This window comes from Olea europaea, chromosome 12 (genome assembly GCF_002742605.1).
Source record: "Olea europaea var. sylvestris chromosome 12, O_europaea_v1, whole genome shotgun sequence".
NCBI classification, from domain to species: Eukaryota; Viridiplantae; Streptophyta; class Magnoliopsida; order Lamiales; family Oleaceae; genus Olea; species Olea europaea.
Genome location: NC_036248.1, coordinates 11,603,052 through 11,623,174, shown reverse-complemented (window position 1 = coordinate 11,623,174; position 20,123 = coordinate 11,603,052). Strand labels below are relative to the sequence as shown.

General features: G+C 31.6%; 1 protein-coding gene across 2 annotated transcripts; it reads left to right on the top strand.

Moving 5' to 3' along the window:
• Nucleotides 1-14,639: 14,639 nt before the first annotated feature.
• On the top strand, nucleotides 14,640-18,735 carry LOC111405631. Of its 2 annotated transcripts, none has more exons than XM_023034595.1 (4): nucleotides 14,640-14,951; nucleotides 16,789-17,295; nucleotides 17,730-17,876; nucleotides 18,417-18,735. In XM_023034595.1, the coding sequence occupies exons 1-4, from the start codon at nucleotides 14,847-14,849 to the stop codon at nucleotides 18,507-18,509; spliced, it is 852 nt and encodes a 283-aa protein (XP_022890363.1). In that variant the 5' UTR covers nucleotides 14,640-14,846; the 3' UTR covers nucleotides 18,510-18,735. The 2 variants fall into 2 exon arrangements, with proteins under 2 accessions (XP_022890363.1, XP_022890364.1); XM_023034596.1 differs by lacking the exon at nucleotides 14,640-14,951 and adding an exon at nucleotides 15,527-16,269.
• The last annotated feature ends 1,388 nt before the right edge of the window (nucleotides 18,736-20,123 follow it).

Below are 20,123 nucleotides of genomic sequence, written 5' to 3'. Positions count from 1 at the left end.
TAATATTATCAAGTCCAATTTGATTTATCAGTCATGCCACCATTTTACTTTTACTAAAAATAGTTAGTCTGGTTAAGTTGACATGGCTACTCATAACTCAATACATAGTCATGAAACAACTGGTCTTTGGTTGAACTGACGAGTTGTGACATAATCTTGACTCACTGGTAGCACATGCATGACTAGTGTTTGATTTTCGACTACCAAATCTTTAGTAAGTGTTCCATAATTGATGTTGTTTTATAAAAATGCATATTTGAGATTTGAATTTCAGTGTTTTACTAAGGTGAACTCTAAATTTGAATATCAAAATTTCATACAATTTTTAAGTAATCAATATTTCTCGACTTTAATTATATTGATGATCGAAATATAGTCGACTAGTGTGGATTATTACAAAATTCTTTAAAATTATACTGATGGTTGAAATATAGTTGACGAATGTGGATCGTTACAATTTTGAGACTATTAATAGTCTTCAAAATTATATTGATGGTCGAAATATAGTCGATGATGAGTTGCCCTCCTCTATGGAAAGCTTGTGATATGTTAAGGCATTATCAATAGTGTCCCATTCCATACAGCTTAGCCAGATAGCGATTCTCTTGCTTTATACGGCCGATACCTCCAAATAAGCTAGTTTTGGTCCCCCCTATAAAAAGTACAATAAGCTATCTTTCGGGGAGTTCTTTGTCAATGTTGATAAGTTAAGACTTAATTCTGGAAATAAAATTAAAAAAAAAAAACACTTTAAAAATTATGTTTAACACTGTAAGTTCTATTAATTTACTTTTAAACACATCTAAGCCCCCGTTTGCCCCCATTATTTGAATTTATAATGAGGAAAATAGTGGTTTTTTGAAGATTGTGTGATTGAAAAGTTTTCGATTTGAGTGTAATATTATTTTATTGAAAATTTTGTGGTTGAAAGTAAGAGAAATAAAAAATTAAATTAAATTGAATAGTTCGAAATGTGGTCAAACGGGGGCTAAACATTCTCCAATAAATATATATTTTCAATCCTCGACATCAGGGCGAAGCTAGTTTTTGTACTGTGAGGTCAAAAATTAAAGTGTAACGTTTTTAAAATAATATAATATTAACTTATATAAGTTAATACACATTTTAATACTTTGAAAACATTTTATATTTATATCATTATCAATATTGTTAAATAAATTTTGCTACTTGTATAGTTTTTTTTACAATTTCGTTGACAGATATAAGCTTATGACAAGAAAATCAAATTAAATGTACGAAGTAAATGAAATTTATATTTAGCCCATGCTTGATTCCCATTCTTCCAAAAATTCATTTTCAACTACACATCTTTCAATAAAATAATATTACAAGCAAATAAAAAAAATTCTTTAATTTTTAACCACACATTTTTCATCAATTTACTATTTAAAATGCATTATTTCCTCCAAAATGGGGATCAAACGAGGGCTTAATACAAAAATAATTCGAAAGTAATTCAAATTATATTTAATCCATAACAATCTTAAATTTTTGACATCATGTTCCATGTAAAATTATGTAAATTTTATTGAAAAATTTATCTTCAAAAAATAATAAACGTTAATGAAATAATTGAATTTTTTTAAAGAAAATATGAGTTAAACATCTCTTTTAAAATGTACTTTTGACGCATATTTAACTGTTTTCGAAATTCGTTTGGACCATTCAATATAACTACGATATAGAAACGAGCTTCTAAGTGACGTAGGCAATTTGTGGATTCAGGTAGTATAAGATTATCAACAAACTTTGAAATTTAGAATAATATTGAAATTCTTGAGATACTAGTTTGAAACGAGCTACTTTGATGCATCATAATTTTTGCTGCGGTTGATTAGTTTGCACGTTATTAACTAGTGAAAAACTAGATTATGAGCACTTATGGTATTAAAAATGTAATATTTCGACTTCATTTGATATCTCGTAATGAGTGTGTCAAAGTAGAGTCAAATAATTATTTTCAGAAAAAAAAAATTGTAGAATCATTTGACTCCACATGGCCCCATGTGGGTCCACCCCTACTCAACATCCAAGACAATTTGCAATTATGATATCCAGACTTACAGTATTGTAAATTATTTACCACCATTTGGCCCCCGTTAATTTTGATTATAATGGAGGGAGTAGTGTTTTTTTTAAAAATGGATGGTTGTAAAAGAATGAAAAAATTTCGATTTACATGTAATATTATTTTATTCAAGATTGTGTGGTTGAAAATAGGAACGAAAAAAATTTAATTTTGTGAGATGTAATAAGAGCCAAACAAGGGCTTAATATTTAGTTATTTGTAACTCTATAGCGTGATTCTTTTAAAATGCCAACTTTATTAAAACAAAAATCTCACATCTTTATACATTGATTATTATATTAAAATGTGTGCAATTATATAATATGCTATGCAAGCTGCATGGAAAACACTAATTTTGAAATTTGACCGAATTTTATATTAATTAAATTGCTAATTTTAGATTATGTGAGTTCTGATACGATATTAAATCTTACAATTTCTTTAAATGATCAAACTTTATGAAGTAGCCTAAATCCTTTATTTTCTAACTGGCTAACTCGCGTTTTAGTTTATCGACCAGTTTTTTATTTATTGAAAAAAAATGGAGAGAGAATTCATTCCTACCTCGAACATTCATAAACACTATAGTTATTACTTTCATTAAAATAAAAATAAATGAAAATTTATAATTCTAAAATGGTTGAAATAATTAATAGATGCTTCAAATGATTTGTGCCATTTTTTTCGCATAATGATGACATACTTTCCATCTTGTTTGCTTTGAAGTAGACAAAAATTAGTGTGCTATCAATCCTTTCTTAAATTATAAATGTCATAGTCAAATCGTGAATAGATATTGGTTTCATGACTTATTAGAGTGTTATACTATGGTATTGAAAAAGAAAAAGAAAAAGAAAAAGAAAAAGAAAAGAAAATAAAATAAATCACTTAAGCCTTGTTTGGGAGCCATTTTTTGCCCCAAAAAATTGAGTTTTTAACCGTTATTTCACTATTTCAGCCTTCATATTTGATTTCTTTTCTCACAGGTGGACCCCACTTTTCTCCTGACGGTCAAAAAATCAATTCTCAAAATCACTCCCAAACAGGCTCTTAATTTACTTGCTAATGAGTACTTTCAAGTAATCTTAGGGGCCGTTTGATCCCCATTATTTGTAGATTATAATGAGATGAATAGTATTTTTTTGAAAAATGAGTGTTTGAAAAGTTTTTGATTTACGTGTAATATTATTTTTTTGAAGATTGTGTGGTTAAAAGTAGGAGAGAGAAAAATTTAATATAATGTAATAAAAAATAATAAGCCTCAAACGGGGGCTAAGTAAAGAGTGTTATATATGGATTGACGAAAAATAGATGAATATGATTTGATTTATCCTTTTTGAAAATTGTTGGTGTCAAATTTCAAACCGCATTAGAGATATATTTCATTTTCATGTGTTATGCCATTTGTTTTTAATCTCCGAATATATTCAGCTTTTCTACCTGTGTATTATGGGCAGTATGGTGTGAAAGGAATAAGGTGTGCCAGGGTGAGAGGAAAGACCAGCAGTGAGTGGTGGAGACAGCAACTTGGCAAGAGCAATATTGCTTAATGAAGATAACGTGATTTTGTAAAAATATGCAATAAAATTGAAGTAATTATTAGCTTATAATCAATCAACTCTAAAATTTATAAATCTTCAAATATATCTTAATGATCTTTCGACGTGAAATTATGAGCGAGTTTACCTATAGCAATATCAATGAGAAATTCCACATTTTTATTGAGGTTGGATGGAGCATACTTTTGAAGCACATCATTTTTCTTGTCTATACGAGTTTAAAGATTTTGGGCTTAATTATCTCAAAAGTTATCTTGTACTTTAAAAGATTTTTTGTTAAATGCAAATTTTCGCTTAGATGTGATAATAGCTAATATATAAGGATTTGACAAACAATTGAATCCAGTCAAAGGGCAAAATTCGAGCCATGATCTTGGAGGATTGTCAAGAATAAAATCTCACAATACTAACATGGAATAAAATTTATATACAAGAGTTCGAATCAGTCGTTGATTTTTGAAGATGAAATTCAAAACTCAATATTTAGAGCAATTTACATGGATTAAGAGCTAATAAAGAATCAGATATGACAATTACAAAAAGGGTTGCAACTAATTGCTTAGGTTTTGTAAATTTTGGGCATCAATTTTCCATTTCTTGGCATTTTCAAGCCAATTCAACTCCATGCACCCTAGCTAAAGCATTTATTTCAATTTCTTACCTAAACTTCAACAAATCGTGGCTTCTTTAATATTATTTATGAACAATCTTATTGTTGTTTGATTAATCTCTTTTCAATTTGAATATGAACATGTTTAGTATGGTACATTAAATAATACATAAGAGAACAAAAAAAATAAAATAAAATTGTCTCTATCTTTAATTATATTCTAATGTACGATATATTGCATTATTAGATGCCTGACATTTTATCTTCTGCATCGCCCCTTGCGTAACGGACAAGAGTTGCAATGGAGATTGTGACATTCGTAAGGAAAATGTCTTGGGACTTGAATCTCTTACATCATTTTCTTTTTCTTCTTTTTTTTTTTTTTTCATATCCAGGTATCTCGGCTTACACTAGACTAAATCCTGGACCCTCAAGATCCTTGCCCCTAAAACCTTGGAGGGGGTAAATCGCTGATTATTTTCTTATCTTTTTGTTTTATTCTTGCTGGTATACGAGTATGTCGAGTCTTGATTGTTTGATTCGAGAAATAGCATTCAATCATCTCACACATCTCTTTTCTTACTTCTCTCTGAATGGATCAATTCTGTGTATCAAATAATCTGCTATAATTCAGTATATGTCAATAATAGACCAATAAGAAAACTTGTGTCAGAATTGCGTCATATAATTAAGAATTATGGGAATATTACATGTTACGCCTACAAGGAACGCTGCTTCACGTACAGGGTAAGGGTTAACCCATACCGACCGAATACTCACAACATCAAGGGATGGGTGGTTTTTTGTAGTTTTTTATATAGGCGGATCCCGCATGGTGTAAGTGTTGGTAACCCAGCAAAATTATTCTATGAGATATGTCACTTGACAAGTTCATATAAATAGAAAAACAAGACGAGCTCACGCAAGGTTCCCACTCTACTCCACCTCGCTATCCCACGTCTCTCCAAGGTGGTTGAACAATTGTGCGGAGATGATTGGACACCTTTTCTGAAGTGATAGCACTTCATCCGAATTGCTTCCGAGATGATTCGAAATAAATATTAGAGATTCAACTCCTACTCGATAACGCTAGTGGGATCTCCAATATTTATTTCTAGCTCTTTCACCATGGTTAATCTAGAATCTTGACATTTTAACTAGTAGAAATTTCAATAGAATGAATTGGCTAAGAAACTTCACTTTATTCTCCAAATTCTACGAGTTGTTCTGCACTACTTTTTAAAACAAAGATACATGTGCATATCAAACTGCCAATATCGCTTGCGTTTAGAACAAGAATTGCCTTATTTTGTTTTGTTTTTATTCCCATGCAATGGAGATTCTGATCCATGAGCTGGAGATCTTAAAGTTTTTAAAATAAGCCCAGTTTGTTTATCATTTTTGGAAGAATGAGAATGAAAAATATAACCGTTATGGGCTCCACACAAGAGATATAAATTCAAATTTGGTGGCTTTATGTGATAGATAACGATCATATTTTTCATTTTAATTAGAAAAAAATGGGAACCAAACAGGGGCTAAATTGCACTTCAGATTCCCTTGCAATTGTCGTTTTGACACGCAATTTATGTGCTTAACGTTGTTTATGAAATTAATGTATATATACAGATGTCACTCTCCGAATCATCCGGACAACCATGTACGCTCTCGTTCTTACTTACATTTTTAACTTTACTAAGCAATTTACGTGACTTGACATTTTTAATAGACCCTTTTTCTTTAGAGAAATAAGTCGTTTTTAAAGTTATTATTCTCAACAACCTAAGTGTAATTCTAGTACCCTCTTGACAACAAAATATGATATCATGCTTCCACCTCTTGAAAAAATTATTGGCTAGAATGAACTGAAAAAATTACTTTTAAGTAATTTCACTTTTAAGTTTAACCAAATATGCTGACGATTTTTTTTCCCCAAGAAATAAGTCATTATCACATTTATCAAATAGTTATTTGCCACTATCATATCCAGCCTCCATCAGTTTTCTCTTTACAAAGACACAAAAAAGTTCCATCAATATTTTCTGGCCGAATTAGGGCACAACGGGGTCCCATAAGCCAGAAAGAAAACAATTTCTAAGCCATTTTGCAAGGCAAATTCTGCACTATGAGACAATCCACTCCAGCTGTTTTTCCCATTTCTTTTTCATCTTTTTAATCTATTTCTGAAAGGGGCATCTCTTTTTTCCTTTTCTATCTCCATGCCATCTCTTCCCAGAAATTTCATGAATTATTGGTACAAGTGTAAATTGATACATGCCGAATTTATAGGATATATGGATTCTCCCGCTTGAGACTTTCTATTTTACTTTTTTTCTTTAAAAAAAATCAGCTTTTAAATAAAAATTGTTGGACACAATGGTCGTGCTTTGAACTGCAGCGCACTACTCGTGCCCATACATTGTGCTAGGTTTCACAATTTTCTATAACAGCTAGCTTGTACCAAACAAAAAACTACATATCGGGTCAAGGCATGAATAGTCCATGTCAACTCGAGTTGTTTTACACCTCTCATAGTTGATTAGTTCTAAAATCCAATTTAAAATTAAATAAAAAATAATAAGTTTTTTAACGAGTCGTTATCTAGATATTGTCATTTGTATTGAACACTATAGAAAATGCTTTATCATGTTGAATCATGAATAGCTTGTGTCAACTCGACTCAACTCTAACGATTGTGAATCATGGAATGTCAATTGGATTTAGAACAAAATTTTTGAATGAGTTTTCACCCTAGATATGATGTTTTGTCCTACTCTCACAGTAGAAGTTCACAAATATACACATAGGATATAATGATTGTAAAATGAAGAATTATAGAGAGTTGAATAAATGTGTGAATGGAGCAGGGTTAGTTTGAACATTTTCTAATAAAAAACCAGCAATGGAAATACATTTTATAAATTTAAGAAAACGTGTCTAGATTCACTTCACCTCTGCAAGCAAATTTGTACTATTCTTCTTGTACATTATAATCCTCCAAACTATAATAATTTAACTTGTCTTTTTATTAAAAATAAATTCATTTTAGTTTACAATGTATCCAACATTGTATTGTCATTGATTATACTCTATTGTCATTTTTGATAAAATAGAATAAATAACACTGAACAATATTAAAGGTTGAACCCTAACTTTGAGGGAGTATCGTGAGGAAGGTAAATCACGGGATGTGCCCTAGCAAGCCAGGGAACAAGAGTTTGCCCGTACTCTGGTGCCCACAAAGAGTCCAATTTCATATTTCAGAAATCAAATCCTTACACTAATACTGTCAACAAAGTTGAAACTACCTCACTCTTATCCTTTGCTTCACAGGATTATACCCTGAGGGGCACAACATTGAACAATATTAAGTACATTAAAGGTTACTATATAACGAATAATCCTCGCACCTTTGTACTTTAATATGCAATGGGTACAATATTACACCATTCAGTATTTGTAATTGTCATGTTTGATAAGATGATTTAAACAGTACTCAACACTACTATTAAAAATTAAAATATTATCCTCATACATACCTTGTAGATTCTATCATTCTACTTTGATCTAGAACATGTACACGATTGTATCATTGTTTATATTTTGTCATGTTTGTTAAGGCGGATTAATTAACAATATTGAATAGTACTATTAAAAAATGAAAAAAAAATTATTGTATACTGAACGTGCCTCGTAGATTGTGCCATTGTACTTCAATATATGTAACATTTACTACTATTCATTTAGAATAATGTTATTTGCAGTGAAAATTATCGACAGTCGTCCTATGTGATATACACTTGACAGTTTTTTATTTGATGTATAATTTGAAAAATAACTATCATATCTATGTATCAAATACCAAATTGTCAAGTGTATACCAAATAGGACGATTACTGACAGTCCTCACTACGAATAGCATTACTCATTCATTTATGGGTCAAAATCGACTAAATAGGTGGCTGTTCATTGAATCCAACCAAATTTGATGCTATTGGACAAACAAATTTATATGCTTTCCTTTATTTCCTAATATGGGAATTTTAAGGTTTTATAAGATGCTCCAAAATGCACATTTCGTTTATCCATTATCTTATATCACTCAAAAGTGGGCATATACTCTCCACTTCTCTATTAAAAAGTTTACATGAAATTCTATGCCCTTTTAAAATTACATACTTTACAGCACCATTCCATAATTCATATTCCTCATTACTTTCACATTGAAAAATAATTTACTTTTAAGTTTATTTTTTTTGCACACTTCCCTATGTGGAATGGCTTGGTGGGTTTTACTTTTACTATTGAGGTTGCCGCCAGCTTATAATTTTTCAATTGTCCTGGTTGTCAGGAAAAATCTGTTTTTGAGAATACTAAACTATTTAGCCATATAAGGAAGTAAATCTTATTTTTGATAAATTCGAGGTTGTATATACGAGTCTTTTACCATTTTAATTTTCATAAGGAGCTAAGTCCAATTTACATGCAGCTCTCTTGCAATAATTATAAATAAGACGTTCTGAAATTGTTATCATGCACTATCAAATAAGCACTCTAATTTTCCCTTTTGCATCTCTCTTTTTAAGTTTTATAGTTATTTAGTGACTTAAGTATTGAAGTATCGTGATGATAAGTTTTGCTCTCCTCTCTTAGATTGCATAGTATAGAATCAGATATATTTTTCAAATCAGTGAGACTTTTGATAGAATCTAAAATTACAATATTCGGTTGACAAAAATTAATGTCAACTCATGAGTCGTCTACTTAAAGGTTTTATGAAATCAGAATCTTTTACAACTCATAATTTGATTTGTCAAATGCAGAGCTGATGACGATACCTTTCACCCCTCCAAACAAGTCCTTAAGATTACATCCCAATTATGTTGGGTGTAAAATTAAGCTTTCTGTCCAATAAGTAAATAAATATTGGAATCCCACTTTTGTTTTCAAGAAGACTATCACTTCAGAAGTTTAACTCACAAGTTTGAGACCTTTCCATAGTTGCACAAAGCATGTGAGATAGTGGTCGCTTTGTGCTTTTTCAGAATGGGAAAAAGGACAAACAAAAATTAGGTCCATGAATTTAAATTATACTCTATTTTATAATATTTAAATGCAAATTGCAGTATGGAGTAATGGGGCCTCATTGCATGAAGAATAAATTGGAGGACAGAATCTTTTGTCCTTTCATATCCCTTTTCATTTCATTTTTACTTTTTGAATATATATATATATATATATAAAATTTTTGATAGTTGGCTTACATCCTCCATGACGTACCTCATAGCAAGACATACATTGTATAGTATCATTTCAAGGATAAATCTGATGTGCCAGGAAAATCTTGACATAGGGACTGATAGATTACTCACAATGTCGGAGCCCATATAAATAAAATATTTGAAAGAAGAAGTGGCTCCACCACCCAAATGTGAGGATCTATCAAAGCTTCTGGTGCTTCTCTTCTAGCACTGCTCTCATTTCAAAGTCCCAACATTTTTGCACATTTGAATCGAGACATATGTATATATATATTAAAACCATCCAATATCACCAATGGAAAATGGTTTCAATTTTAGTTGAAGACAATAATGTAGGTAAATAGTCCCTCCCACCAAAACGGCAAAAAGTTAATAAAAAAACCTTTTAACTTATTAGGCACCAGAAGTTGCCCAAAATACCTTGTGACGTTCACTTTGTTATCTATTAACTTTTCAATATGTTAATCTTATAAATCTTGATTACTCTCTAGATAAGTTCGAATTATAGAGCATTACTCTCTTAAATCATTGACCATTTGCGTATCAAATTATATTCTTCATTATCCAAGTAGTGCAAGTGGGAGAAAAATATAGTGCCAAAAATTAGGGTTGAAATTATAAATATAATAAATAAATATATTTTCTCTTTACAAATTATAACTTTTAAATAAGATAATTCTATAAAGTAATAGAGTAAATGAATATCTCAGGTAATTTTCATTTTCATATATTTATATATTAAAATATCATTTGCTTGATATTCAATTGAAAAAGATAGCTTGCATGTGAAAGGAGCAAGCGTGTTGAAGTTATAAACATGTTCTTCATTTTTTCCAAAGACTTCTTGTAACTTACTTTTTATTAATCAAATTAGGAGAACTTTGCAGTATTTGTTTTCAACTTATTGCCATGATAGCAAACTAGTTTTAAATCAAGGCTAAATTTTAGTTCAAGTGATTATAGAAGTGAATTCTTACCGAGTTGATGAATTCGAGCCTCCTTTTTGAGAAGGGGGTGAAATGTATCGATGCTCTTCTAAAAATTAAAAAAATAGTGTTAAATATTTGAAAATGAACAAGTTAATCTTCAAATTGTATTATAGTTGCACAACCAATTCTGAACAATGGAATTTTTCTTTATTAGATCATCGTATGAAAATCATAGAAACGTGTAACATTTAAAATTTTAGACAGCGGCCCAAGTTGAAAGGCAAATTGGCAAATTCTAACTTTGTTAATTAGAAACGTGTGAATGAAACAATTGTTTGCCGAAATTTTGGGTAGTTTTCGTCTCTGAGTTGTGCACCAACAATAAAAGACAAGAAACCAACTTATTCATTTTCAGATATTGGACCAATTTGCTACCGAGATAATACTTATAGTTGTCTTATTAAATAATATAGCTTAAGTTTATTTTTTCAGTACACGTTCCTTTAGAGAGGTTGTATATTAGTGGTCACCTAACTCACCCCGACTTGAGGACGAAAAGTGCAATTTTGTGTTTCAATTATTATACAGTACAAGGCTATATTGAATCATGACAGCTATGAAGTATATAGTGATACAAGTAGTCATAGTGTTAGCAATTATTGTGTACATGTAGACGAGTGTGATGTATACATCGGCATGAGTCTTGAATCTAACCTAAATATGTTGTAGTGTCATGATGTAAAAGCAATGAATTTGTCATGTCACATATTAGAATGTAGACTAGTGGTTGTAAACTAGAATTGACTAAACAAAAATTCAAAATTGCAATTATTAGGCTGTGATTATGCCATGGTAGGCCAACTTCTTGTTGGGGTCAGTCCTGAGTGAAATAAAGTTTCAATTAATCTGTAAAAAATTGATGTATCAACTATTTCGGCCACGCAAATTAGGATTTTGGACCTCAAAAATGCCAAATGTAGCAATTATTAACTGGTTGCTACGTATCATTTCAAACTAGAAATTATTGTGGGACCTTTTTTTTGGGGGGGTGGGTGCCAAGATTAGAACAAATGAGTGCATAATTTTTTTTTTTTAAAAAAAGGAAAAAATAGGGGAATTAATATAGACAAAAAAATTGCAAGAGTTTATGAAAAACGAAATGAAATAACTAATAATTTTGTGGGAACAAAATTTAGACATTTTAATTCTAGTTCTTCGAGTTTAAAAAACAAAGGCAAAAGAAAAGCTATTCATTTGTGTTGAAGTCAATCTGAGTCTTTTTCTCTTACATTTGTTATTTCAAAACGAATCCAAAATCTACACAAAATTGGATCCAAACTTACAATGAAGTGATCGCCATCCAACTCAGTCACTTAAAAATCAAACAATCGAATAATGACGAGAGATTAACACTCTCTCAAAATGTGCAATCCATGTTGTCCATGAGATTGAAGCTTCCATAGTGGAGGTGTGTAAATTCTTTACAATTGTAAATAACATGTCATTAAAAAATAAGAACTATAAAGATAAAATATCTTGATTGCAATAATGCAAATAACATATGATAACAAAATTCATTTGGTGCAATATTAGTGCGAATACAAATAAAAATACTAGCAAGAGTTTCAAACCAATTCGCTTTCTTTTGCCATGCCCCTTTTTTTATATCATTTCTAATGTCAACTAAAGAAATTTCATTATCAAGACAAGAACGAACTTCTATTTGTAGGCCCCGCTTATTATTCACGCAATTTCTTGTCCACTAATCAATCGTAAAGTATGATCACTGTGGCAAACATAAAATGCATCCATCTTTAATCATGTTCCTTAATCAAGAAAAAGAAAATAAAAACAATTCAAGATTTCAATGATCTTCAATTTTCATCATTAAAACAGCGCTTTCCTACTAATTAAAATTGCGTGTTTAATTAACAATGAAGAATGCGATTACTATGAATGCCACAAACAACCATTGATGACTTGCGCATATACATCGCATTCAAAGAATTAATTTGGTGCATTCACCTATGATTTTATTGCTTCTTACACTAAAAAATATGCAAATAAAGTAGTTAAATTAATTGTGAATGATTACAAAAATAAGTTGGGGGTGGGGGGGCGGGGGGGACATTTCACAACACTTGATGTTGATGTCCCTTCTACATTTTGTCCTCATTATATTTAAGAGCTTAGCTTTTTTCATCAAATTTATTAATATAATTTAATGTATGCTTGCGAGATCACTTGCTCTTTTATATGATTCACGTAATTTTTAAAAAAATAGATTTTGTCGACTATAATTTTTAAAACTATATCTTTCCAGTCATAAACAGTACTTTTCTAAGAAGTAACTTTTAAACAAAGACAAATACATATGAATGAATTCATAAAAGAATATAATAAAATTAAGATATGCTTATATACAAGAATGATCTAATGAGCACTGATAATTATCTTATGTTAAGAACCGACAACGTACCACATAAATCCATTAGTGAATTTTAAACTTAATTCAAATGTTGAAACCTACTATAAGTTTATCCATCAATGAATTTATATAATACATCATCGATACTTAATATAAGATGAATATCGATACTCATTAGATCATTCATATACTCGTATGATTGCAAAGAGCATAGTTGTGTTATTTCAATAAATATAACCATTGAAAAATAGGGTAATGAAATCGTTTATGGAGTTGAGATTAAATTTATTTGGGGTGAAAACTTAATTTATTGTTGTCGTTGTATGTCATTTTCACTTCTCTATCTTTTCGTTTGTCGAGAAAAAAAGCTTTGTGAAGACTTCAAAAGTCTGTCATTGACTCATTGGTTAACTTATAATTTCCATAAGTAAAAATTATGTATTCTCTGTTTTTCAAATAATAAAACAGTAAATTAAATATTATAATATCATGCACATACAACGCTTGACTCTAATGATTCCATAACGAAGATTGATCATATATTTTCTGTGTTGGATACCTTTCTTTGTCATCTCTGATCTGTCTCCTTTTTTAGAGAAGATTATTTTCATGAAGTTTATCTGATTTTACTTACAATTACGGTCTAAATTACACTAATTATTTCGAAATTTACTTGAACTTGACTCATTTTAAATTATAGATAAGTGAAGACTGAATATTTATGATCAAATAGTGAAATTCAGCCGACTTCAACTTTTCAATAATCAGCAATCATAACAGCTATTTACGCAATAGATTATGCCATCTCTTTCTCTTTCTCTTTCTCTGATCTACTCATTAAGCTCTGTAATCAGATTCCTTATCATATTTAATCATCCAACTTGGACTAAACACAAGATAATGGCCTATAATTATAAAAATAAAACCACTTCTTTATTTTCTCCAAAAAAAAATAAATAAATTATTCTATCGCTATCTTTTATCCTTGTTTGTAATATTCAAATTGATCCAAGGATTCATTTGACAGAGTTTTTGCTAGAAGAGTTCTATAAAAAAAGTTACTATAATTGATTTTTGGAAACTAAATTTCTAAAAGAACTTCATCTTTTGAAAGTGCACTTTGAGAAAGCTTAACTTTTTTAAAAATATCTTTTAACTTAAATAAACACTTTTGTAAAATTAATTTTTCAGAAGTTATTCCAAACGGATCTAACTAGCTCACCCGAAAGGGGAAAGAAAAAGGAGCTTGAAAACCACAATAAATAATCCAATTTTCCATTTTTTCGGAAAACGAATAATTTCTCTTTTAACGTTTGATTTTTATTTACAATATCAAAAAGTAATTTTTATTTATAAATTTTTCCTCATCGAGTGAATTCTGAATCAACCACGATCTAACTTTTTAACTCTTTTCTATGTGCCTATTCAAATTATTGTTCAGTTCGAGTTTTAAAATATTGTTTATACAACTTGTAATGAATTTTTTAATTTTTTTATTAACGATATCAAAGTTGGATAAGATTGAATTGATAATGAATAAGTTCGAGAGTAGGTTTGTTTAAAACAAATCGAGAAAATTGTAAGCCATCCAGACAAATTGAGAACTGGTCCATTCATTTTAGTATTTTTTTTTCTTTTTTTAGATTTAAATATTTTTAGCTTCTTGTTCGATCTTGATTTGACTTTTTTACCCTTGGCTCATTTTTATCTTTTAAGTTTTAACTGCGATAAAAATTCTCACCAAAAGAAGACTTCCAAGAAACGACAAAAATCAGATTCCTTCTCAGTTCTCTCTCTTTAATTTCGGCTGTTTCTGCAGCTGCTGCTCCTCTGTTTGACGCTTATAAAAGGACGGCCTCTGCATTAAAGAACTTCTCTATCAATTCTATATAGCCTGTGATTCTCTCTATTCCGTGCTTCTAATATAGAGAGAGTATATATTTATAGAGAGAAATTATACTGGCAAAGAAATGTACGATGAAACTGGACTAATGTTCCCCTATTTCCAGAGTTTCCCTCAAGAAGTTCAGCAGCTTGATGAGTTCTATTACTCTCGGAAACCCAATGCTCCATTGGTAATTGCCTTTTTGGTCTATTTTTCCCCCTTATTTTACGCTTTGACCTTCTCTTGAGTTCGCAAAACTTGATTGGCATTTCCTCGATGCAATACAATTTTTTGAAATTCTGTTGTGGAATGATGTTCATTTGGGCTTCTGATCTTTCATTTCGAACTGGATTTTTTTAATTTCAATTGTTTAGGATTTTTATGGAACATATGGGGTTTGACGTTCATAACTGCAAATGTGTTTGATCATATTTTTGTGGGTTTCGTTTGGTTTCTCTTAATTTGGGGGAAAATAATTGAAAGTTTTAATCTCGAACATTTTGGGGCAATTATTATTACAGTCTGAATAAGGAAAAAGTTTTCTGCTACGTCTGCCATGTAAAATTGAAAATTGATATGGGGTGAAGAAGAAAAGGAAAAAGGAAAAATTGAATTCTTTTGGAATGATTCGATTTTCTGTAAAGTTGTATTTTTCGTGGTACTTTAAGGGTATATGAAAAGTATTTGAGGTCTATTTTATTTGCTGGATTTTATATGGAAGGATAAAAAGGTTTGGAATTAATCTTAAAATGACAAGTTCCGTGTTCCGTGTTCCTTACTCCATTTCCCCTTTTCTTCCACACAGCTATGAGTTTACTTCCCATCTGATTCCCTCTTTATTCAGTAGAAGTCAATTTCATTTTCAGTTTTGTGCTTCTGATGTACAGGGCTGAGAAAGATTCGTAATAAGTCAGATGCGCCAGGCGTTGTTTCTAATGAATTTCGGTTCAATCGAACCATTTATTTTTCATCATTCCGTACTTACCGTTCATTGTTAGCAACCACATATCGTTTTTTGGTCTCCATAACTCCTCCTTTGTCTTCGAAGTGTGCTAGTGAGAGCATTCAGAAAGATTCATGTTAGAAAAAATAAAAGCAAAGCTAGTGCTTTATCCTTGTTATTTTATGGAGTTCTGCCTCTTGTGGAATTTCCAATTTTAGGAAAATCATATTTTCATTCTCTCTTATTCTTCTTGCTCCGTAGGTTCTTTGAGTGTAGAGTATTTGTAACTTTTAGGCTTGTTAAGGGCAGCTTAATAGCATTAGCGTCATAGTGCAAAGACTATACAATTTCAAAATTCTTGGAAAAATATGGCCTGATTTTGAAGAAAATAACAACCGCTGATATTTTTGTTGAGTCTTATATAAACCTTTACATGGTAGACAAGATCTAGCGTCCAATTTATTTATTGATGTCCTTTGCCGGGTTTCTTTGTGTGGTCGGAGTGAGCTGAAGTTTCAGGAAAGCTAACTAATTCATGGAAGACGTAAACCTTTTACATTGCCATGTACATATTTTATCCTCATCGGCACCGATTTTAGTCATTTTACATTTCAAATTTGTAAGCACCTCAGCAGTGATCATGCCAGACATCTATGGATGTGCACAAATACATTAAGTTCTATGTTTAGACTTCTGCATCGACGAGCATGTACTTTTCTTCAGTGCTAGATCAAATAATTTAAAAATAGCTCTGGTTCAGATGTCCCTTGAATGCACGGTAGATTAATTACAGATACTCTTGTTAAGATAAGTCTCTAAACATTTTCTTTAGAACTTAATATTAATAAGTTCGTGTAACCTTCATGTTGGTATGCCTTAACATACGAGGTCTTGTTCATCTATGGTTTGAGTTCTTAAATATGTTAGGACACGGGAAAGAGATGTATATAATAATATTTGAGGATGGATATGTGATGCTATGATACTTGAGATAAAAGAAATTATGCATTTGTTACACATAACTAACTCTTAACGACATGTTTTCTTACGTCTTCGAATTTCTTAATTTTGAATTTTAATACAGGGCAACCTCAATCAGACATCCTCCGTATCGGATTACAACCTCGGGGAAGAAGGGGATCTCTTCAAGGCTCCTGAACCAGTAATTCAAGAACCATTGATTGGCCTTGATCCAATGACAGCTGCCATTTCAATGATTTCTTGCGGAGAAAACATTATCTCCCCCGATGCACTGACAGCTTCCGCCATTGAATCATCAATTGAGAGTGGGCAACTCCTTAGTGAGGTCTACTATGAATGCAAGAAGGATATTTTGGCTAAAGATGCAACAGTAACACCACTCTCTGACATCATGGATATCAAAGTTCCGACTGTGAAGACCGACAAACTCCCAATTTCTGATGAAAAAATGCTTCCCGAGGGTCTGTTCCAGAAAAGTGTAAGTTCTGGTTGCCTATCATCGATGGACTGGATACGTGATGCTCCACTGAGACCGAATTTTCTGATTCCTGGCATGGACTTGGGGGAAGTTTACGGGATGCGAAGAGCATTCAGTGAGGGAGACATAAAGGTTAAGTTTACTCTTGCATCTTCTCTCTTCAATTCTTGTTTATCCATTTTCTTTTCCCCCTCGAGACTATTGAGTTGGAGAAAATGACCACTTTAAGATATGAGTGGATATATAAAGCCCAAAATTTCAAATTACATTAAAACAAATAAGTTTGAAATTCTGGTGAAATGATTAGTTGTCCAACCCTGTTCCTGTTGCGAACAAAAATCTCGCAATAGAAATATTTTGATTGAGCTCCATGTATTTATGGCGTGTTTGAGAGGAAGGATTGTATAGCACTCGATGGTATGAAGGAATAAAAATTTAAATTCACAGTGTGACCAAACATGTACTTATTGGTTCCATGACAAAGTCTACGAACTGAGAAATGTTTAGATGTTTCTTTCCTTCTAACAGGATAGGGCAGGGTCATTGATACTGAGTTTTTATGACAGACTCTTGGTAATGGTAATGTAAGCCTCCTACCATCCCCAGTTGGACAATCGCAGATTATAGGCAGTTGCACTTCTGAAGGGCGCAAGGAGAAGCTATCTAGATACTGGAGTAAGAAGAGTAAGAGGAATTTTGGCAGAAAAATCAAGGTGAGAGTTTTAGAGCTTTAACCCAGCTATATTTATGTCAAAAATTTATGCCAATTGCCGAGCTTGGTACTTCCACCTGCTAACCTGAAACTAGGGAAGTGCAAGATTGTGATTTTCTTGCTGGAAATGTTTGCATGGTGCTTATGGAATGAGAAGAAATAACCATATAAACGTATATCTCTCTTGGACGTAGTGTGTTCCTTGTGATTTAAGATGCTGAATCATAATTTGTGTGTATGGATGCATAATAGCATAATGGCCCATTGTAGTTGTTAAATGATTTAGTTGCTTAAATCTGCCATTAGATTTAGTAATGAAACGAACGGAAAGGAGAAAAATTGGTTAATGTAGCAGATCACAAATTAATCTGGAACAAGGCTAAGAACATGTTTGAATAAGCTTGAAAGGTTCACTTAGATGTAAATGAGTAAGTTTTAAAATAAATAATTTCATTAGTAAAAGCTGAAAATAAGTTTGGATGTGCATACCACTATGAACGCTGGAGTTAAAAAGCATATGCTAATGATGTGTTTATTTCAGTATGCCTGCAGGAAGGCCCTAGCCGACAGCCAACCAAGAATCCGGGGAAGATTTGCAAAGACAGAAGAAATAGGCACTCCCAAGAAGCAATAACTCCGAGCAGGATGAAAAAATATAGGAAGGCAGTAGGTAGAACTGATGCTGTAATGAAAGAGATCCATGGTAATGTTAGCTATTATAATTTAAGTCTATGCAGGATCTAGAAATAAGCTGGGATTTAGTTGATTTCTTGCTAAGTGAAATAATCTGTAGATCTAATGTTCAACTGGAGTTGTATATACCGTTTGTTCAATAAAAATATTTTTATATATTAAATAAACATATCCTTGGTAGTTAGGGATACTAGAGGTGCCAAAAGTGGCTGGATGGGTTGTCTGGCCTTAGTCCTGTCAACGTCCTCTGGTTTTAGTTTTCGTGTATATTTTAATGTTTTGAATGGAAAACCTAGAAAATGAAATTTGGGAAGAAGTATACACGGATCGGGTTGAGAGAGTCTTTGAAAGTGTCCATGAATAATATATCAATAGCCAATCCAATCCTGTTTTGATAACACTAAGGTGGATGCTATCAAATTGTCCTAAAAGCTACCTTTGTAAATTCGAAGAACATTTTACTTGTAACTTGAATGTAGAAATATTTGCAGTCAACACTGAAGACTCTCCACCAAAACCATGGTCTCAAACAAGGAACTTTCTCCTTTAAAACTTGTCGAATAACTTTTGAATAATAAATTTAAATCATGGTCTTCGACTACGAAGCTTTTCTATCTCCCTAACTCGACGAATAGCTTTTGAACAATAGTTCCATACTAGAGGTCATTCCGAGCTCCGACAAGAGGTTTGAATTGTCCATTATCCGAGTTGTTCTTGTGGATCTACATTAATCAATCGGGTTTGCTTTGATGAAAAAAATCCCATCAGCAAGAAAATTTGTTTTCCAGAAATAGAACAAATAGTCTTGCAGTAAAAAGTTTGAGCCACATTAATGTAAGAATGAGAATGAAAAATGTAGTCGTTACGGGCTTCACACAACAGATAGATTTTCAAATATGATGGTTTGATGTGATGAATAACAATCATATACCTTCTTTAAACACCCTTCCGCACTTACCATATTATTCACCTCCATTATCTTAAAAAGTCTACCTAGGCACAGAAGTTAACCTTGCCCTTGACCTTTTTTAAAACATAACCCAACTGTTGTGCAATCACAGTCCAAATTGACCTTATTCAATGAGACAATTCCATATGCACATGAGGTAAGATCGTTTATTTAAATCACGACGCCTCAAACTTTAAATCATTCATAACGTGCACTTCGATGTCTAGGGGGTATAAGAAAGAAAATAAAGTAAGTGTTGGATGCGAGGTATTACAATTGAATAGCTCAATATTCGATGTGTCGTGATTTGAATGGACAGTCCTATAGCGTGTGCGTATAAAATTATTATATCAAAACTTCTCTCGTTATAACATTTCCTTCTCTCCATATATCGATACGTCCATAAAATATTATAATTTTCTACGTTACGCTACATTATAACTGTTTTACACATTCATATGCAAAATATCATCGAAATCATCATTTCCATATTTTATTCTCGATCATTGTCCGGATGCACATATTCATTTCTCACCTTATACATTTAGGCCCCGTTTGATTACACGAAATTTTCCATGGAACTTGGAATTCGAATTCCAACTTTCA

Excerpts from the sequence above, each read along its gene's own strand:
- LOC111405631 (XM_023034595.1), top strand. The coding sequence starts at position 14,847 with ATGTACGATGAAACTGGACTAATGTTCCCCTATTTCCAGAGTTTCCCT. Across the intron at positions 17,296-17,729 it reads TCAGTGAGGGAGACATAAAG|ACTCTTGGTAATGGTAATGT; the intron begins GTTAAGTTTACT and ends TTTTTATGACAG. Across the intron at positions 17,877-18,416 it reads ATTTTGGCAGAAAAATCAAG|TATGCCTGCAGGAAGGCCCT; the intron begins GTGAGAGTTTTA and ends TGTTTATTTCAG.